Source organism: Lissotriton helveticus, chromosome 5_1, assembly GCF_964261635.1.
Source record: "Lissotriton helveticus chromosome 5_1, aLisHel1.1, whole genome shotgun sequence".
Classification (NCBI taxonomy): Eukaryota; Metazoa; Chordata; class Amphibia; order Caudata; family Salamandridae; genus Lissotriton; species Lissotriton helveticus.
The window spans coordinates 4,855,362-4,877,776 of NC_136065.1; the positions used below are offsets into that span (position 1 = coordinate 4,855,362).

The following is a 22,415-nucleotide window of genomic DNA, read 5'->3' on the forward strand; positions in this document are numbered from 1 at the left end:
CCATCACCGTTCTTTAGCCCACTCTGCCACCCCAGTTCAGACATGGCTATATGCAAATCAGTCTGACCCTGTGCCTCATGGGAACAGTCCAGCCCGAACTGCCAAGCCATGCCTTCCCTGGACCGGAATCAAGCTTCCTAGGACCGGTTTCTGGCATTTCAGCCGTCTTCAGCCCGGCTTGCTTGAATCCAGTGGCAAAGTGAGCAAGGGACTCACGTCTGAACATACCCTGCCAACTTATGCCAACTTTCAGCATAGGCAGGGCAAAAGAACAATAAGTGTAGGTCATTTTCTTGTGTATCAAGTTGGCATAATGCACAGCACTCCGTGTTACTCTCGCCTGTTTTTTGGCCCCATTTCGATGTGTTCAAGTTGGTTTGCAGAACACCATAAGGAAATTTCATATACAGTGATTTTGCCAACTTGGGCTGCACTTCATCCAGAAATAGCTCGAAGTTCGGGGTAGGTTTCATAAGGAGAAACTGGGCCATTAATCTACCAGTGGCTGTGCTATGAGACACATTGTTTTGGGTATACGCCCAAAAGGTAGTTTTCAGTATTTTCTTAGTAACTGGTGTCAATAGGCTGGGTTCTTCCCAAAAAATGCTTCTGCCCAAGTTCACACAAAAAACAGTAATAGACATGCTTAATCCACTGAAGGCTAGAGCCTGGGTCAAACTTTAAAGTTTCTTCTAGCCCTTCTTTGTAGTGGGCTAGTTCGGTTGTTAACCACAGTCGCACCCAGAACAATAATGGTCTTAACATGGCTTGATGATCGATACGTTGCGGGGCAGATTTACAAGCCTCCTGTGCCACCAGTACGTCACTTTTCTTGATGTACTGGTGGCGCAGGGGGTCCTCTGTATTTACAAGGAGAGGAAAAGCCACCCTACGCGACTTTTCCTTTCCTTGTAAATACGGCCCGTCACATGCAGCACTTTGCGTGGAAGGGGCGTTCCATGGGTGTTGCTGTGGGTGTTCCCACGCTACAACCATGTAACATGACACATCTCCAGATTTATGAGAAATTGTAAATCTGGAGATGCGTCTGAATGCTACGCCACCCTAGAGGTGGGGTAGCGAGGCGCAATGAGAGAGCCGTTTGCATGCAGCAGAATCCCCACTCCTTGTCATTTTATTGCATAAGTAGAGCACTGTCCTATTTCACCTTAGAGTTCATGGCTGTTATAGGGGCATCAGTCTGAGTAGTCATATAGAGGGTTGTCACCAACTTTCTAGGTGTCTGGCGGTTATTAATGTTTCCAGTAGTTAGAAAGAAGGTGGTTCTAATGGGAAGCGAGGTATATTAGCGTCAAGTGTGGCCGTGATGCGGAAGTAAGGCTTGATCTGTCTGGGTCAGGTTCAGTACAGGCGCAGACTGACCCCAAGAAGCCTTGGTTCCTGGTAGGACATATGCTGGCCAGCCCGGATGTATGACGGTACAACGCGTACCGTTTCAACGCGTGCCTTTACAACGTGTCTTTAACAACGCAAGTCGTTACAACGACTTGCGTTGTTGGGCGCGGATAGTGAATAGTATAATGGATCTGGACCTAGCCATTCTAACGGAAACGTGGCTTACTGAAGCCTCCACCCCGATTATGGACATACTAGTCCCCCCCAATTATCACATCATTAGGCTTCAACATCGTGAAAGAGCTCTCCAACCCCAACGCCGGAAACAACGACATCACCCCGTCGCAAGACCTCTGCAACTCCCTCGCGTCCTACTTCCACAACAAGATCACGGACATACACAACAGCTTCAACAACCAACCAACGCAAGCCACAACCGCAACGACGCCACCATCCACCACCCTCCGCACCTGGACCCCGATCAGCACCGAAGACACCATCCGCACCATGAACTCCATCCATTCCGGATCTCCGACTGACCCCTGCCCTCACCACGTCTTCAACAAGGCCGACGCTGTCCTCGCACCCCACCTGCGGGACATCATCAACACCTCCTTCGACTCCGCCACCTTCCCTGAGAGCTGGAAGCACGCCGAAATCAGCGCTCTCCTCAAGAAACCCACAGCAGACCCCACCGACCTCAAGAACTACCGTCCCATCTCGCTCCTCCCGTTCCCGGCCAAAGTCATCGAGAAGACCGTCAACAAACAGCTGGCCGCCTTCCTCGAGACGAATGGATCCCTCGACCCCTCACAGTCCGGCTTCCGAGCGAACCACAGCACGGAGACCGCACTCATCGCCGCCACCGACGACCTTCGAACTCTGATGGACAACGGAGAAACAGCGGCCCTCATCCTCCTGGACCTCTCCGCGGCTTTCGACACTGTCTGCCACCGCACCCTAGTACAGCGCCTCAGCAACATCGGAATCCAGGAGAAGGCACTGGAATGGATCACCTCCTTCCTCGACGGAAGAACACAAAGAGTCCGCCTACCACCGTACAAGTCAGAGGCCACCAAAGTCATCTGCGGCGTACCCCAAGGATCCTCGCTGAGCCCAACCCTCTTCAACATCTACATGAGCCCCCTCGCGGCCATCGCACGCCAACACAACCTGAACATCATCTCCTACGCCGACGACACCCAGCTGATCCTCTCCCTGACCAACGACCCCGCCACCGCCAGAGCCAACCTGCACGAAGGGATGAGAGACGTAGCCGAATGGATGACGACCAGCCGCCTGAAACTGAACTCAGACAAGACGGAGGTCCTCATCCTGGGCTCCACGCCCTCCGCCTGGGACGACTCCTGGTGGCCCCCCGCCCTGGGCACCGCACCCAAACCGACGGACCACGCACGCAACCTGGGCTTCATCCTGGACTCCTCCCTCTCCATGACCAGACAAGTCAACGCCGTCTCCTCGTCATGCTTCAACATCCTGCGCATGCTACGTAAGATCTTCCGGTGGATCCCCACCGAGACGAGGAAGACGGTCACCCAAGCCCTCGTCACCAGCCGACTGGACTACGGCAACACCCTCTACGCCGGAACCACGGCCAAACTCCAGAAGAGACTCCAGCGGATCCAGAACGCCTCGGCGAGACTCATCCTCGACATCCCCCGACGCAGCCACATCACCGGACACCTGAGAGATCTGCACTGGCTCCCGGTCAACAAGAGAATCACCTTCCGGCTCCTCACCCACGCGCACAAAGCCCTACACGACCAAGGCCCGAGCTACCTCAACAACCGGATCAGCTTCTACACTCCCAAGCGCCTCCTCAGATCAACCAACCACGCCCTCGCCGCCGTCCCCCGCATCCGAAGAGCGACAACAGGAGGAAGATCCTTCTCCTACCTGGCCGCCAAGACCTGGAACTCACTTCCGACCAATCTGCGCCTGACCCAAGACCACCTCTCCTTCAGGAAGAAGCTCAAGACCTGGCTGTTCGAGCAGTAGCGGCACCCCCCCCCCCCCTCCCAGCGCCTTGAGACCCTACGGGTGAGTAGTGCGCTCTACAAATGACCTGATTGATTGATTGATTGGACAGGTCTCCTGGCAAGACGGGCGGGGGAATTGCATGCATTTTTAGGAGCAACCTCTCCGTTACTAAAATCACCCCCCCTCCCTCTCCTCAAGTGAACTCCTCTGCCTCGACATCACCAGCGAGGGCAAACAAGCTTGTGCCTTACATCTCATCTATCACCCGCCTGGTGACAATCTCATATTCACCCAACAACTCATGGACATGATCACTTCCAATGCCGGTCGGCAGACAACCCAAATCTACCTGGGTGACTTCAATCTCCACTGGAACGATCAGAAAGACACAGTGGTGAATAGTCTCAAAACTTTCCTTAATGCGCATGACCTCACCCAAATATGCGATAGACCAACACACGACAAAGGCTCGATACTCGATCTCATCATTGCCAAAGAGAACTCTACACAACTGGAGGCGATTCAACCCTGCGACTGGTCTGATCACCACATTATCACCTTCTTTATCAATGAAAAAGTTAAACCTATTCCAGCTCAACCAATCAAATCCAAAACATGGAAAAGGGACATGAAGAACCTTAACCCCTCTACCCTGCCTCCCCACATCGGCAATCTCCTCCTTCCCCCTTCAGGTGCCTCGGATGTTCAATCACTGATGGACCACTACCTTGACTCTATGAACACAGTAGTCAATGAAGTCGCCCCACTGCAACTGAAGAGAGTCTCCACCAAAACTTCTAACCCCTGGTATGATGATAGACTCAATGACGACAGGCGTACCATGCGAATGGCAGAACGCACCTGGAGATCGGACCCTTCAGCACTGCACCTCAAAAGGCTTAAGAACAAGAGAAATGCCTACTTCAGGAAAATAAAGCGCACAAAGGCGGACTTCTTTAGCCGCCAGCTGGACCAAGCAAAAAACAGGCCAAGAAAGCTGTTTGAACTAATCAAGACCCAAACAAAGACGCAACCCCTGCAATCAAACAGCACAACAAGCGACACCCCACACTGTGAAGCCTTCTCTGCTTTCTTTAAGCTAAAGACTGACAACATAAGAAATGACCTCATCATGGATGTAAGTCGATTCCCCAACAACACCAGAATGTCTTACACTCAACCTAAAAACAAGGCATCTTGGCTGTTTTTCGATACCTACTCGGAAGAAGCAATACGCAAACTGCTCTGCACCTTGAAGCCCTCTAATCACCTCACAGACCCTCTACCTGCTAATGCTGTAAAAGACTTCATCCCCTTGCTCCTCCCTCTCTGGACCAAAATCATCAACAGCTCCCTGCAACAAGGCCTCATTCCGGACTCCCTCAAGGTGGGGCAAGTCACGCCTATACTCAAGAAACCTACAGCTGATCCGTCTGACCTAAACAATTACCGGCCCATCACCAATATCCCCACCCTGGCCAAACTGCTGGAAAAATGTGTCCAACTACAACTAACTAAACACATTGACCAATTTGACCTCCTCAACCCTCATCAATCAGGCTTCCGAGCGAAACATAGCACGGAAACAGCTATGACACACATAATTGATGACGCCCTCCAAATTCTTGATCGCAATGAGTCCTGCCTCCTCATCCTTCTTGACCTCTCGTCAGCATTTGACACGGTCAAACATGAGAACTTGCTGGAGCTGCTAAGCACCAGAATGGGCCTATCGGGAACTGTTCTCAAATGGTTCTCGTCCTTCCTTCACAACCGGTCACAGAAGTTCAAGATCGACAATGTGCTATCTACACCTGTGCCTGCAGATCTAGGTGTTCCACAAGGATCCTCCCTCTCCCCCACACTGTTCAACCTCGTCATGGAACCACTCGCCACCCTGCTCCAAGCTTCCAATGTCCAATTCCATATGTACGCCGACGACACACAACTCTATCTAAAGCTACAATCCCCGGAAGATATCAAACATCTGAATTCCACGCTCATTAACACTCAATCTTTGCTGGCAGATAATCACCTCAAACTAAATGCTCTGAAAACCGAGTTCCTACTCATCTCACCCCCGGCGAAAATTTCCACCACCCAAACATGGCTCAATAACCTAACAGCACTCAATGTCCAACCTACCATCGTGGATTCGGCGAAATCCCTAGGCATCACACTCGACGCCAAGCTCAACATGCAACAGCACGTTAGCAAAGCCACAAAAGCAGCTAATTTCCAAATCAACACATTGAGGAAAATTAAACCTTTCCTCCCTGCCGAAGACTTCCAATCTTCTGTACAAGCTCTAGTCATCCCTCGAATAGACTACGGAATTGTGGCCCTCAGCGGACTCCCGCTATCCACAACTGCACCCTTAAGAGCCTCCCTGAACGCTGCAGCAAGACTCATTACTGGCTCAAGAAAACATTCGCATATATCCCCAGACTTAAAGTCTCTAAAATGGCTGCCTTTTGAAGCCAGAATACAGCTAAAAATTGCAGTTATGACACACGCGGCCGTGCACCACAATGCACCCAACTACCTCGCTCAAAAGTTGTCTATATCAGGAGGTTCGAGATCCAATAGAAGTACAAAAAACCTACTCCTGAAACCTTGTAGATTCCGGAAAGAGAAAACATACAAGCGCTCCTTCTCTGGAATGGCACCCAGGATCTGGAATGCGCTCCCGCCTGAAACTAGGCTGATCTCCTCCACTGCACTCTTCAAGAAAGAGGTGAAGATCTCCTGAACCTTATTGGTGCTGGATCAGAGACTCTGCATTGCCTTGTATCACTGTTCACCTTGTCCTCTGGCACTATACCTCTAACTTGATGTTGTCACTACCAATATATGATACACGTTGGGTTACTGATTCACTCTCCCGATGCCCCCACTCAGTGTTCTCGCTACACTAAGACTTTGGTACAAACCATCCACACTCCCAAGGTGCACCTGAACACCTCTGTAGTGTGATCAATGACTTGTACCGTCTTATATTACTTGTTTACCTGATTGTATATTGATATGTTTTATGTATGTTTACTATTATCCTACCATGTTAGTGACTACTATACTGCTCCCATTATCTCTGTTCACTCCTACTGCCCCTACCCTGTCTTTGTGAAGCGCTCTGATATCTGTAAGGATCTTGTTCGCGCTATATAAAACTTTGAATAAATAAATAAATAAATAAATAAATAAATAAATAAATAAATAATCCCCGTGGATAATAGGGAAGGTGTTGGAATAGTAAATATACTATTCTTTATCCTTTAGCGCCCTCCAGCGCAAGTCGTGCGTTGTAAAGGACGCGTCGTAAAAGCACTGCGGGGTAACATCCGCGTTGAAAAGGATGTTCCCCGGCCAGCCCATGCCTGGTTCCTTTACAGGCACCGACTGGGATGGTCTAGATCGATTCCTTACAGGCGCAGACTGACCCCATGAATACTTGGTTCCTGGTAGGACATATGCTGGCCAGCCCCTGCCTGGTTCCTTTACAGGCACCGGCTGGGATGGTTTAGTTAAGGTTCCTCCTCCTTCAACCCTGGAAGCCACCTGAGGAAAAACGTCCTCCTGCACAAGATGCATCCAAGTTGTTACCTTTGAATGGAGATACTTGTGGTCGTACTGCTCAATCGGTCGACCGTCCAGCAGGATCTCCCCAGCCTGTGGCTCGTAGAATCGCTGCAGTAGAGACACGCATGTGGTCTTTCCTCCGCCTGAAGGTCCCACCAGGGCTGTCATTTTACCAGGCTTCAGATCAAAAGAGACGTCCTAACAAAGAGAGATGGACAGAATCAGTCAGTAACACGGAGGACAGAACTGGATCCCTCCGACACTAAACTTCTGAGTCTACATATGAGCAGTTTCGGCACTTCAACAGACCGGCAGGTCAGCATCAGGTTTAGCACAATCTCAAACATTTACAGAAATTGGCGCTTCCAGAATTACTTGGGGGTTGGACCAAAATACGGCTCCTCCCACAACCTCATCTTCTGAGCTGGCGGACTTTTGGCTGCCTCGTACCAACACAGACACCCTTGCACTAGGGTGCAAAGGGGCCGGCATTGTAGGCAGGATTTTTTTTGTGTTCAGGAAGGGAGATCTTCCTGTACAAAAACAATTCAGACATGCATTTTCCTTTCTGTATGTCCTGCATAACACAGCACAAGTAGAAAGAGGAAACAACGAGGAGAAATAAAGATATTTCTCTCTTTTATGCCTCACCTCGGGAAGTATAGCATATAGACGCATTCCCAGTTCTATTACTAATGGTAAATCTGGAAATACTGTGGAAAAGTAAATTTTGCCATGTTCTGTGTCCCTACGTGTTCCCCATCTTATGCTATATGTGCATGATTAATATGCATATGTATTCCCCATGATCGATTAAAGACGCAATTATAGTTATGTCCAACTCTAGTATGCCAGTTTCCAGTTCTCGTGAAAGCTACGAGTATTAGGCCTATGTAAAGTTATGTTGCCACGTTTCACAGTGTGCACGTTATTTCATTGTAAAATCCCCGTTTCTAGGCCTCAAAAGGGCCCGGACTCAGATTCAGCTCCTGTCTCCTGAACCCTCTCCGAGGAGCGATACAGCCCCCACCTGTATCCCTGACCCTTCACTTACTTCCTGCCTCACAGTGCCCGGCTCGGCCTGGCTCTGCCTGCTGGTCTGCCAAGAATATGTTATGATTCTAGTTATCAGTCCAGCTCTCCTTCTCTGCATTCCTAAGCTACTGAATCGCATCAATAATTTCCGTCATGGTCTAGCCTTTACGTCTCCATGTAAGAGAAATACTGTATTAATGGTCATTTAATATTCCTCAACACGCACTACATGTAGAATTATGCATGAACCAGTCTTAGAGTCTGTTAGCCTTTACCCTGATAACTTTTGGATTCTATCAACATGTTCTCTAAACATCAGATACTAGATAGTGTTTAGGTACATGTCGCTCTGACTCTCCAGACTTTAGTCTCTTCTTCTAGCGCAGAAGTCATAGCTCCCAGTTCCTCCTAGTAACACGTCATTGCCAGCTTGCGCGCACCACTAAGTTAGAGGTCCCGGCTCCTTAGGTAGCCCCCTCCATGTTTCCGCCCCATTTATGACATATTCCGTTACGTTTACATCACATGTCTATGTATACGCCCTGTTCACGCCTCTTGTTACACCTACTTTCTGCCTTATCTTTCGCGACTGCTACAGGCCCTGCCCACTGCTACGCCTATTGTATTGAACATCATGTATTTTGTTTAAGTATATATATGCTTGTGCACTGTTATTAAAAGCTAGCTAGCTGCCATCCTATTCCCGTGCAGGTTGTCCTGTTCCTGTCCTTTATGCTATATTAAACCTGCAAACTCCAGCTACCTCGAATCTTGACTCTTATTTATTGAGCTATCTGTTATTGTATGTCTAGTCAAAAATAGAGGTATTATTTATTTATTTACCACATAATGGCGCCCGAATAGGGACTTGCCCTTTCCCCACGCGCCGGTGAAGCCACGCAAGCCCCCTGATCCTCTGCAGCCGTGACGGAACCATACCGTGCACGTGCAGATATTTCTGCTTCAAGTATCCCTCAGGCCCACGGAGGAGACGGAGGTTGCGGTCCAGCATCCAGACGAGGCGGTGGAGGAACGCGGCGAGTCCCGACCAGAGCCCAAGCCGAGAGTCCAAGGTCCGAGGTATCCGGAGGCCCACCCGTAACAGAAGTCCGAAGTTCGTCCGTCCTTCGTCGTAGCAGTCCAGTCCAGTCCGAGGCCTTCCGTTCTTGCTGCCCGGTGAGTACCGTTGCTGGGGTAGTATCTAGACAGGGTCAATTGCATTGTCTCTGGTCCGTGGGTTTGGGTACACAGATCCAACACGAAGTGTCCACTTAGGTGGATGCGGGTCCTGACGTGTCTCTTTATGAGACCGGTAAGTTTCGTACTGTTTTAGCAGTGCATCTAGTTTCTGTTCTAGTCCGTTCTGTTCTCGAGAAATTCATGCATTCTGTTTTTGGTATTCCAGGTGGTATTTTGTCCGAACTGTTATTTTAAATGTCATTCATGTATTTCAATGTCGTGGTATGAAAGTGGTGTTCTTCAGTAATTATCGTGTTCATTGTGTATTGTATTGTGTCTAGACTCCAGTTCAGTCATGCCTCTGTTCTCAAAATTACGTCAGTTAAAAACTAGAAAAGGTCCTGTCCCGCCTAGGGACAGTCCAGGTCATTTTATGTATCAAAAGCATGGCATAAGTGCCATATTGTATCTAGATTTGTGGGTGGAGTACACCAAACAGTTAGAAGAAAAGTATAGATGGCCCGTATCGGGTACATGGGATGCCGAGTGCATCATGCGAGTAGAAGAAGCATTATGGAAAAAGAAAGCCAGACAGTCACAGAAAGATGCCATCGAGTTATGGCGCAAAGAATCTCATAGAAGAACCTAAAAAGAAATCAGAAAGTCAGAATTAAGTAGAGAATCCTCAGAAAGAGCCCAAGAAAGGGAACTAATCGAAATAGGTGAACGAGTTAAAACCGAACAATCAGACAGGCAGAGGAATGCCCTTATTAAGGGTATGTATCCTCTTCTTGCCGAGGGCTTGCCAAAAGCAACCCCGGAGGCATCCAGTAATTTCCCGCCACCTTTAGTTCCGACCAAGCTACGTCACAAACCGACCGCAGCTGATATTTTTCTCTCGTCCTATTTGGACGACACAGTCCCAGAATATGCAAATCCTGTTCCACCAGCTCCTGTAAATAATGTAATTCATGGTCCTCCAGTCACCGGGGCACCTGTTGCAGTACCTGTTACGGTACCCCCGGTCCAGCCCGTAGTACAAATTCCCGCCACATCAGCCACTCTGCCAGTACGAAGAGTATCAATCGACGATTCCAGCTTAGGGGCCGCGGGAGGAGGTCCTCCTGGTACCCCGCCGCCAAATAGACGTCTAGGTCCAGTCGAGTTACATGAACGTGCGTTACAGCGTACGCCTAAATATCAGTCCATTGCAGATATCAGGCGAGCTCTTACTGAATGCTGTTATGATCCAGTCCCAGGCGAGGATAGTATGGTTGTATATTCCGTACGTATAAGGCAGGTGTCCGAGTATTTGGTCACCCTACCGAATATGAAAGAAGATCTAGACAGAATGTACCGTTTCATTCGTACAGGACAAGATCCAGAAAGTATTGGTGAAGTCATGTCTCTCAGGAAAGCTGAGATCCAGTTCATGTTATTAAAGTTTCTGATCAATTGTTTAATACGGGAACAAGATTCCCCGACTAAAGATCCGACCGAAATGAAAGTTCTGACAAGGTGGAGTGATAATATAGCCGAGGGTAAGCACAAGACACTCAATAGTATAGAGAGTATGTACAAGAAAATACGTAAAGAAATAATAAGGTTACACGAACAACGCAAAGAAGCTCTAGGAAGCGAGAAAGAAAATGACTCTCCTACTGAAGAGGTAGACGACGAGAATACCGCCAGAATAGCGTATGTAGGTAAATCTAGATTTCCAGACCGACAGTCACGCCTAGAACACAAGAAAGTCTTTCATCTTCCAGCACCAGAACAAGGCTCTCTAGAACAAGTATTTCAAGCTACCGACCAAATTCTGAAATCACGAATCGGTTATAGTGAGTTAAGTACCATGCATGAACAAGAACTAGCCCGATCAGCAGTCCGATGGATTACTGATTCTACCACTTTTCCAGACGAAATAGTGGCACAAATGTTTCTGAAACTGCCCCCAGCCGAGCAGCGACTGGTGGGTATGTATATGATCCAGCACCTCATTACACTGTATGAGGGTCAACATTCTGATCCAGGCCCGTTACATGATGTCCTGAACGAGTTACTCCAGTATAGATGGAAAGGTTTAGGTACCGATTTAATTAGTGTCATTCTAGAACAGCGCCATAAATATAGAACGTTTCTGAACCCACATTTTGTTCATGTCTCACCTCCAGAAAGTAAACCGTTTTACATAGACAGACAGCATCCGTTACGAGAAGTACACCCAGTTAGGACAGCGGGTGGTGAAATGCAACGAGTATTTGTTTACACCCCAGTTACCAAGATGGAACTCTTAGAAATGAAGAAGTTAATTCCCTGTCACGACAAAGATCCAGCAGGGTTCCACCGAGAATTAAAAGACATGCTCCGTATGGGAGAATACACGTATCCAGATATTATTAAAATGCTAAAAGTCCTGTTGCCTGCGGGCATATATGAAAAACTCAAGGAAAAGGATTGGGAGGTGGGAGAGAAAAAGATTGATTGGACAGCTCTAGAAGCTGAAGATAAGATACGAGTACCAGGTACCGGTCTTGGAGACAAATGTAAAGAATTACCAGAATTATTAATACAAGTTTTGCCTAGATTATTAGCCACTAAAAAGGAAGACTGGGATGCAATCTCAGCATGTAAACAGAAACAAGACGAAGACACTAGTGATTTTTATTCTAGATTTGAGAAATGTTTTATAATTAACAGTGGTTTAAAGACGAGTAGTGAGTCATACCCTCATCTTTTTGTTACTAAACTAGTCGAGAATTCCAGTCCACAAGTTAAGAATCGAGTTTTGAAAGTCGAAAGTACATGGCAAGCTAGTACCCCGTCCCAGATGTTACAGATGCTCCAGTATCACCAGAATAGAATCAGAGAAGAGCAAGAACACGAGAGAAGACGTATGAAAGACACGAAAATGAAAGTACTAGTTGCACAATCTGTTCCTCAAGACAGTCAGAAGAGGGGTCCGAATCAAGCCAGTCATCCTGCAGCTCCCGTTAAAGGGACATGCAATTATTGTAAACAGCCAGGTCATTTTATAAACGAGTGTGCAGTTCTGAAACACAATATAGCCACTGGTAAAACTAAAGAAAGACCACGTCCGCCTAGACAAGAACAAGTTTCACAGACTTCTCAGCCACAGAATGCACAACAGACAGTTACAGCACCGCAGCCTATCGCTGCAACACAGCATTTTACACAGCAGATGTACCAGTATGCACAGACAGAGTATCCGGAGTATCAAGCGTATTCATGAAACAGCCTGGAGAGGGAGGTAGGCTTGCCTCTCATCGAGATTCCTGTAGATCAAGAAGGTCCCTATGTTCATAGTCAAGTATTAGGGAAAGACAGAAAGTTTCTGATTGATACAGGGGCAAGTAGGACTACTATCAGTCATGACGAGGTTCCACGGGCTCCGCTCTCAGGCTCTAGAAATGTTTCCCTTGGATTTTCAGGAAAGCCAATTGTAAACGAGATATCAAAGCCAGTTACTCTAGAAGTTGGTCCCTTGTCCCGAACTACTGATCTATTGCTTACGAAGTCATGTCCAGAAAATTTGTTAGGTATTAAGACATTGAAAGAATTAGGTGCAGTTATATGTTGTTCCCCAGAGGGAATACGTTTGTTTTTGCGTGACTTCAAGGGTCACTATGTTTTACGAGATTTTGATCCGAGATTGTCTAATGTTCCGCAGCATCTATGGGCACAAGGTCCAACTGATGTTGGTTTTATGCAAATCACACCCCATCGTGTGACTCTCAAGCAAGGTATAGTCCTGCCACGAATCAGACAGTACAGATTGCCACCTGAGGCTGTAGCAGCCTTATCCAAAATTATTGACGAGCTCATGGCTCAAGGAGTAGTTGTAGAAACTGACTCCAATGTATGTAATTCTCCTATCATTCCAGTCATGAAACGTACTGATCCAAATGCACCCCCAGTATATCGATTAGTGATTGACCTTCGAGAACTCAATAAATGTATCATTCCCCAGTATCCAGTTGTTCCAGATATCTAATCTCTGTTGACAGCTATTGATCCTGAGGCAATATTTTTTACAGTAATCGACCTCAAGAATGCATTCTTCAGTGTTCCAATTCATCCAGACAGCCAGTACCTTTTCGGTTTTTGTTTAAATGGAAGGAGCTATAAATTTACACGAGCTCCTCAAGGTTTCACAGAAAGTCCTAGTATTTACAGTCAAGCACTTAAGAGACAACTAGACAACATTCACATGCCAACTGACACTGCCCTGCTCCAATATGTCGATGATCTACTAATCACAGCCCGTTCTGAACGTGACTGCGAGCGAGCGTCACTTACAGTTCTGTATTTCCTAGCCGAGATGGGGCACAAGGTGTCCCCTTCAAAGCTTCAATTCTGTGTCCAGCAAGTGATCTACTTAGGCCACTTACTGTCCAAGTGGGGTAGGCAGTTGACACCTGACCGTATCCAGTTAATAGCGAGTCTTCCTCAGCCCAAGACCCAGAAGGAGGTACGAGCTTTTATCGGCCTTACTTCTTATTGCAGACAATGGATTCCTCAGTATGCATTTCTAGCCAAGCCACTGATACAGTTAACGACACAGGAGGCAGCCGTATCGACTGTTCTCCCTTGGACATCTGAACATACACTTAGTTTTAATGAGTTGAAGAAAGCCTTATGCCAAGCACCTGTTCTAGCAACACCGAACTACAGTAAGTCTTTTACACTTTTTGTCACGGAACGTGATGGTACTGCATTATCTGTTCTCACACAAGATCAAGCAGGACAATACAAGCCCTGTGCTTATTTTTCGAGCACACTAGATCCAGTAGCCCAGGCTCTGCCTGCGTGCCTCAAGTCAGTTGCAGCCACAGCACTAGCTATCAGACAAAGTGATTCCATAGTATTAGGACACTCCTTGACAGTACAAGTTCCACACTCCGTGGAAGTTCTTTTAAACCGAACACAGACTCAGCACTTGACAATTGCACGTTTGACAGGTTATGAACTGACACTGTTCCAGCCACACATAGAAATCAGACGCTGCAACGTTCTAAATCCTGCTACACTGTTACCGTCAGTTACTTCAAATCCTACCACGCATGATTGTGTGGAAGTTGTTAACACTATGACAAAGCCAAGACAAGATCTGACAGATATTCCATTACCAGATCCGGACCTGACACTTTATGTGGATGGTTCATGTATAGTAGTACAGGAGAACTAGTAGCCGCGTATGCAGTGACTACTGACACTGAAGTTATTGAAACACACCGTATTGACACCCTGTCTGCTCAAGCAGCAGAGCTAGTCGCTCTGACACAAGCCTGCATACATGCCAAGAACCTGAAAGTTAATATTTACACAGATTCACGCTACGCATTCGGAGTCGTACACGACTTTGGAGTGCTCTGGCAAGAGAGAGGTTTCATGACTTCTCATGGAACCAAGATTCAGCATGGGTTCCTTATTCAAGCTCTGTTAGATGCAATACATTTACCGACATCTATCGCTATTATGAAGTACAAGGCACATACTAAAGTTACTGACATTATTTCCCAAGGTAATGATCTAGCAGATCGAACAGCCAAGCTTACAGCACAGACACCAGACATACCAGTTAACAAGACACCGACATCCACTCTAGAACAGACTACTTGTATGACAGTTAAGGACCCTACTCAAGATGTCATAGATATCCAGTTACATGCTACTCCTGAAGAAATCAAGAAATGGTCCGAACAAGGAGGGGTCCAGACAGATCAGAGATGGTTGACGAAGGGAAAAGCCACATGGTTTCTCCCCGACTCTATGGTTCAAGTCATTATCAATACCGCACATAGTCCAGCACACTTAGGAGAAAAAGCCATGATAGACAGTATCCAGAACATTTGGTTTAACAAGCATTTACGAGCTGCAGCCAAGCAGAAAGTCCGTACCTGTATGATATGTTGCCAGTTCAATCCAGGTAAAAGTGTCCCGGTGGAACAAGGTGGATTCCAGCCTCCTGACCACCCTTTTGAAGTCCTCCAGATGGATTATATTCAGATGGAGCGATGTCGAGGTTTCAAGTATGTCCTTGTAGTTGTATGCGCTTTGTCCAGGTGGACAGAAGCATATCCAGTCCCAGATTACACAGCCGCGACTACTGCCAAGCAGTTGGTTCGTGAATTTTTCCCCCGCTATGGACTCCCTAGGGTCGTGTATTCTGATAACGGCCAGCCATTCTCATCCGAACTTATGAAGCACGTTTCCCTTTTGTTAGGGTACCAGTGGAAGTTCCATTGTGTACGCCATCCAGAAGCAGCCGGTCTCGTAGAGAGACATAACCAGACCCTAAAAATCCGCATTGCCAAGATCTGCCAAGAAAAAGGTGTAGACTGGTTAGTAGCTCTGCCAGTCGCCCTATTTTATATGCGCATGGTCGCACACTCCAGATCAGGTCTGTCCCCTTATGAGGTCGTATTCGGCCGCCCCCCGAACATGTGGGGTACACCCAGACCCCGAAGTATTACAGATGTTTCCAGTAATATGCTGACAGATTACCTAGCTTCCTTGATGTCTGCCCTACACTCTTGTCGTTCACAGGTTGCCGCTGCATTTCCCGACAATACTGAAGTCAAGCCACACGAGATCCTTCCCGGCACCCTGGTCTTAATCCGGAATTTTGATCGTTCAAGTCCGCTGGAGCCTCGCTGGAAGGAGCCGAAGTTAGTCCTTCTGACCACCCGCACGGCCGTGAAGTTGGAAGGCAGAAAAGGCTGGGTGCATCTGTCTCATGTCAAGAAATTTCACGGACTAAGACCTAAACAGCTCAATGACACTTCTATAGACACTTCCGAGTCTAAACATTGCCCTATTATCAAGGACTGTCCCGCTATTGACTTTGACTCAAAGCCCTCCCTGTTAGAGAAAACTCCGCAGCAGGAGTATAAAAGTAAGCTCCGGTCTAGTAAAATAAGTCAGCCAGTTTAATTGTCTAAGTCCCCCTCGGGTGAAACGGTTAGACAGGTATCTGACATGTATGAGATAGACCCCCATAGTGAGAGAGTTAGTCAAAGCTCTATCCGATGTATCGTTTTTCTAAGTTTTATATTGTTTCTGAGTTTGATGGTTACCTGCACAAGTTATGCATTTCATTTATGTTTTCCAATTTCTCATGTAAATATGTTTTCTAATGCTACAGTAGAGCACACGTTTAGTGATCTGCCTCCTCACGAACTATCCTATCGTCTTGCTATGCGCAACAATACATTTATCCGTATGTTACATTATTCACACCAGACCAGCAATGCCACTAATTGTTGGGTGTGTGGTCGACTCCCCCCTTTCCAGACACCGAAGGGAGTTCTGCCACTGTTTCCTTATCCGTTTTCACATAATGGTTCATGTGGAGCCTGGTCCATGTTAACATCATCTTCAAATGATATGTCCCTTCTGAACAGTACATGTTTTCCAGACAAGCAAGGTCTTCCCCACAGAACAGGGTTAGATCTAGAAAATGAAGTTTATAATTTGGGTAATTATTCTTCGAATTTCATGGTTCTGAATGTTCAGTCTGATCCTACTCCAGACTTACCTGCTATTTCAGTACTACCAGTCAAAGGCGAATTATGTGTCCGAAATAATGGTTCCGCACATGTAGGACATAGTGATTGTACTACTATTGTCAAGTATAGTGACAGTGGGAAATCTATTTTCAAAGCTTCACGTCATTCTTATTTTGTGTGTGGTCAGACCGCATATGTTTGTCTGCCCCTCGATTGGGATGGAACATGTTACATTGCCTTCCTACTGCCACCAGTTTTCCTAGCCCCGTCCGATTATCACAGAAACACACATCTAGTACACATTAGACATAGAAGGGAGATCGAGTCCCCAATTGTCGATCAAACTGAAACTGCTCTAGAACAGTATACAGATTTCAATAGAGGTTTCTTTTTCTTTATAGGACCTATCCAGAATAGTAAGCTAATTCGTAGGTTAACAAGAACCCTTGAAGCGGTAGTGAATGAGACTGCCTCTGCTCTAGGTAACTTAACCGAGGAGCAATCTGCTATGAGATTTGTCGTGCTCCAAAATCGTCTCGTTCTTGACGTCATACTGGCCGATAGAGGAGGAGCATGTAGAGTCATCGGATCTAGTTGCTGCATTTTTATTCCTAATAACGCGCCGTCTGTTTATTCAGCTATAACCAGACTTCATAAAATTGCCCATCAGTTACACCAGAATCCAGGCACCTGGACATGGTCCGGTTGGTTCTGGAGTATAATTTCTGCCTGGGGATGGAAAGTACTGTCATTTCTAGGTATTGCAGTAGCGATCATATTCAGTTGCTGCCTCTGTATACAATGTGGCCCTGCGATTTGCGGCATTTGTGCTACCTCTTGTATTCCTAGTCCCAAGTCCCGTCCCAGATCCCGTTCCAAGAAAATTCGAGACGAGCAAATGATACTGTATGAAATGATAGATGGTATCATGAATATTGATGTTTCCTGATGGAAACGTAGTGACAAGGAGGGAATGTGGAAAAGTAAATTTTGCCATGTTCTGTGTCCCTACGTGTTCCCCATCTTATGCTATATGTGCATGATTAATATGCATATGTATTCCCCATGATCGATTAAAGACGCAATTATAGTTATGTCCAACTCTAGTATGCCAGTTTCCAGTTCTCGTGAAAGCTACGAGTATTAGGCCTATGTAAAGTTATGTTGCCACGTTTCACAGTGTGCACGTTATTTCATTGTAAAATCCCCGTTTCTAGGCCTCAAAAGGGCCCGGACTCAGATTCAGCTCCTGTCTCCTGAACCCTCTCCGAGGAGCGATACAGCCCCCACCTGTATCCCTGACCCTTCACTTACTTCCTGCCTCACAGTGCCCGGCTCGGCCTGGCTCTGCCTGCTGGTCTGCCAAGAATATGTTATGATTCTAGTTATCAGTCCAGCTCTCCTTCTCTGCATTCCTAAGCTACTGAATCGCATCAATAATTTCCGTCATGGTCTAGCCTTTACGTCTCCATGTAAGAGAAATACTGTATTAATGGTCATTTAATATTCCTCAACACGCACTACATGTAGAATTATGCATGCACCAGTCTTAGAGTCTGTTAGCCTTTACCCTGATAACTTTTGGATTCTATCAACATGTTCTCTAAACATCAGATACTAGATAGTGTTTAGGTACATGTCGCTCTGACTCTCCAGACTTTAGTCTCTTCTTCTAGCGCAGAAGTCATAGCTCCCAGTTCCTCCTAGTAACACGTCATTGCCAGCTTGCGCGCACCACTAGGTTAGAGGTCCCGGCTCCTTAGGTAGCCCCCTCCATGTTTCCGCCCCATTTATGACATATTCCGTTACGTTTACATCACATGTCTATGTATACGCCCTGTTCACGCCTCTTGTTACACCTACTTTCTGCCTTATCTTTCGCGACTGCTACAGGCCCTGCCCACTGCTACGCCTATTGTATTGAACATTATGTATTTTGTTTAAGTATATATATATGCTTGTGCACTGTTATTAAAAGCTAGCTAGCTGCCATCCTATTCCCGTGCAGGTTGTCCTGTTCCTGTCCTTTATGCTATATTAAACCTGCAAACTCCAGCTACCTCGAATCTTGACTCTTATTTATTGAGCTATCTGTTATTGTATGTCTAGTCAAAAATAGAGGTATTATTTATTTATTTACCACAATACGCCAAAATCCAAGGGTGGATGCGTGGGAACACCCACGTTCCACCCATGGGATGCCCCCCCCCCCAAGGGCAGAGTAATGCAACGCAGCGACTTGCGCTGCGTCACTCTGGATTTGTCAAGCCACGCAGGGCCACGCAAGGCGTCCCTCCCAGATGTACTCATAGTGGTAGGCCTGGCTTGATAAATCTCACTTGGGTTTTGCGTCACCCCTCTGCCCCCTACAGTGGTGGAAGGTCAACGCAAAACCTTGATGAATTTGGCCCCCACTTTTTGTTGTTGACTCTTAGGTTTGAACAGTCAATATTCACACAGAAGTTGGTGTGAGGTCAGAAACAAGAAAGCATATCAGATAAAACTCTGAATGGCCAGTCTGTTCCTATCTATACATAAGAATATTCTATACATTAAAAACTGGTAAACATCGAAAGCAGAAGTGGCCAGGCTTCATTCGTCCTCTAACGCCTCATTTCTCCCAGAGTGAGACATGTCAGAGGCCTTCAGCAGCTGAGGTGTCCGGGCGAAAACACACTGGAGCTGTGTAACCCCGATGAGGCAATAACAGGGTTGACGCTGCACTTCTAATGAGGCCTAGTCTCTGCGTTGTCCAGGCATTTATATCTCTTTAAAAGAGATTAGGACTTTCATTCTCTCAGTTTGGCTAGAGTACTAGTATATGACAGCTTCAAATGTTTATAAATGCAAGAATACCCTGGCTCCTCTCGGTGCTGCAGCGTAGCCTCGGTGCATGGGTTTAGAGATGGGACAGAGGAACACTGGGGTACATGGGTTTAGAAGCAGGGGACACAGGAACACTGGGGTACATGGGTTTAGAGACGGGACAGAGGAACACTGGGGTACATGGGTTTAGAGGCGGGGACACAGGAACACTGGGGTACATGGGTTTAGAGACGGGACAGAGGAACACTGGGGTACATGGGTTTAGAAGCAGGGGACACAGGAACACTGGGGTACATGGGTTTAGAGACGGGACAGAGGAACACTGGGGTACATGGGTTTAGAGGCGGGGACACAGGAACACTGGGGTACATGGGTTTAGAGACGGGACAGAGGAACACTGGGGTACATGGGTTTAGAAGCAGGGGACACAGGAACACTGGGGTACATGGGTTTAGAGACGGGACAGAGGAACACTGGGGTACATGGGTTTAGAGGCGGGGACACAGGAACACTGGGGTACATGGGTTTAGAGGCGGGGACACAGGAACACTGGGATACATGGGTTTAGAGGCGGGGACACAGGAACACTGGGGTACATGGGTTTAGAGGCGGGGACACAGGAACACTGGGGTACATGGGTTTAGAGACGGGGACAGAGGAACACTGGGGTATATGGGTTTAGAGGCGGGGACACAGGAACACTGGGGTACATGGGGTAGAGGCGGGGACACAGGAACTCTGGAATACATGGGTTTAGAGGCGGGGACACATGAACACTGGGGTACATGGGTTTAGAGGCGGGGACACAGGAACACTGGGGTACATGGGTTTAGAGATGGGGACAGAGGAACACTTGGGTACATGGGTTTAGAGGCGGTGACACAGGAAGACTGGGGTACATGGGTTTAGAGGTGGGTGACACAGGAACACTGGGGTGCATGGGTTTAGAGGCAGGGACACAGGAACACTGGGGTGCATGGGCTTAGAAGAGGGGACACAGGAACACTGGGGTACATGGGTTAGAAGCGTGGACACAGGAACACTGGGGTACATGGGTTTAGAGGAAGGAGACACAGGAACACTGGGGTACATGGGTTTAGAGGCAGGGACACAGGAACAGTGGGGTACATGGGTTTAGAGGTGGGTGACACAGGAACACTGGGGTACATGGGTTTAGAGACGGGGACACAGGAACAGTGGGGTACATGGGTTTAGAGTCAGGGACACAGGGACAGTGGGGTACATGGGTTTAGAGGCGTGGACACAGGAACAGTGGGGTACATGGGTTTAGAGGCAGGGGCACAGGAACACTGAGGTACATGGGTTTAGAGGCAGGGACACAGTAACAGCGGGGTACATGGGTTTAGAGGCGTGGACACAGGAACAGCGGGGTACATGGGTTTAGAGTCAGGGACACAGGAGCACTGGGGGACATGGGTTTAGAGGCTGGGACACAGGAACACTGAGGTACATGGGTTTAGAGGCAGGGGCACAGGAACAGCGGGGTACATGGGTTTAGAGGCAAGGGCACAGGAACACTGAGGTACATGGGTTTAGAGGAAGGGACACAGGAACAGCGGAGTACATGGGTTTAGAGGCGGGGACACAGGAGCACTGGGGTACATGGGTTTAGAGGCGGGGACACAGGAACACTGGGGTACATGGGTTTAGAGGCGGGGACACAGGAACAGTGGGGTACATGGGTTTAGAGGCGGGAACACAGGAACTGTGGGGTACATGGGTTTAGAGGTGGGTGACACAGGAACACTGGGGTGCATGGGCTTAGAAGAGGGGAAACAGGAACACTGGGGTACATGGGTTAGAGGAAGGGGACACAGGAACACTGGGGTACATGGGTTTAGAGGAAGGGGACACAGGAACACTGGGGTACATGGGTTTAGAGGCAGGGACACAGGAACAGTGGGGTACATGGGTTTAGAGGAGGGTGACACAGGAACACTGGGGTGCATGGGCTTAGAAGAGGGGACACAGGAACACTGGGGTACATGGGTTTAGAGGCAGGGGCACAGGAACAGTGGGGTATATGGGTTTAGAGGTGGGTGACACAGGAACACTGGGGTGAATGGGCTTAGAAGAGGTGACACAGGAACACTGGGGTACATGGGTTTAGAGGCGGGGACACAGGAACAGTGGGGTACATAGGTTTAGAGTCAGGGACACAGGAGCACCGGGGTACATGGGTTTAGAGGCAGGGACACAGGAACAGCGGGGTACATGGGTTTAGAGGCAGGGGCACAGGAACACTGAGGTACATGGGTTTAGAGGAAGGGACACAGGAACAGTGGGGTACATGGGTTTAGAGGCAGGGACACAGGAACTCTGAGGTACATGGGTTTAGAGGCGGGGACAAAGGAACACTGGGGTACATGGGTTTAGAGGCGGGGACACAGGAACAGCGGGGTACATGGGTTTAGAGGCGGGGACACAGGAACACTGGGGTACATGGGTTTAGAGGCAGGGACACAGGAACAGCAGGGTTCATGGGTTTAGAGACAGGGACACAGGAACAGTGGGTTACACATGTTTAGAAGAGGGGACACAGAAACAGTGGGGTACATGGGCTTAGAAGAGGGGACACAGGAACAGTGGGGTACATGGGATTAGAGGCAGGGACACAGAAACACTGGGGTACATGGTTTTAGAGGCAGGGACACAGGAACACAGGGGTACATGGGTTTAGAGGAAGGGGACACAGGAACACTGGGGTACATGGGTTTAGAGGCAGGGACACAGGAACAGTGGGGTACACATGTTTAGAAGAGGGGGCACAGAAACAGTGGGGTACATGGGCTTAGAAAAGGGGACACAGGAACAATGGGGTACATGGGATTAGAGGCAGGGACACAGATACAGTGGGGTACACATGTTTAGAAGAGGGGACACAGA

The 22,415-nt window shown here is 47.9% G+C and overlaps 1 protein-coding gene across 1 annotated transcript in view; it reads right to left on the reverse strand.

Annotated features, from left to right (window-relative positions):
- LOC144754048 (antigen peptide transporter 2-like) overlaps positions 1–22,415 on the reverse strand; it is a 136,108-nt gene that overhangs the window by 10,619 nt on the left and 103,074 nt on the right. The window contains exon 9 of the mRNA XM_078641561.1: positions 6,961–7,134. Within this exon, the coding sequence (XP_078497687.1) occupies positions 6,961–7,134 (174 nt within the window). The remainder of the gene's footprint in view (positions 1–6,960; positions 7,135–22,415) is intronic.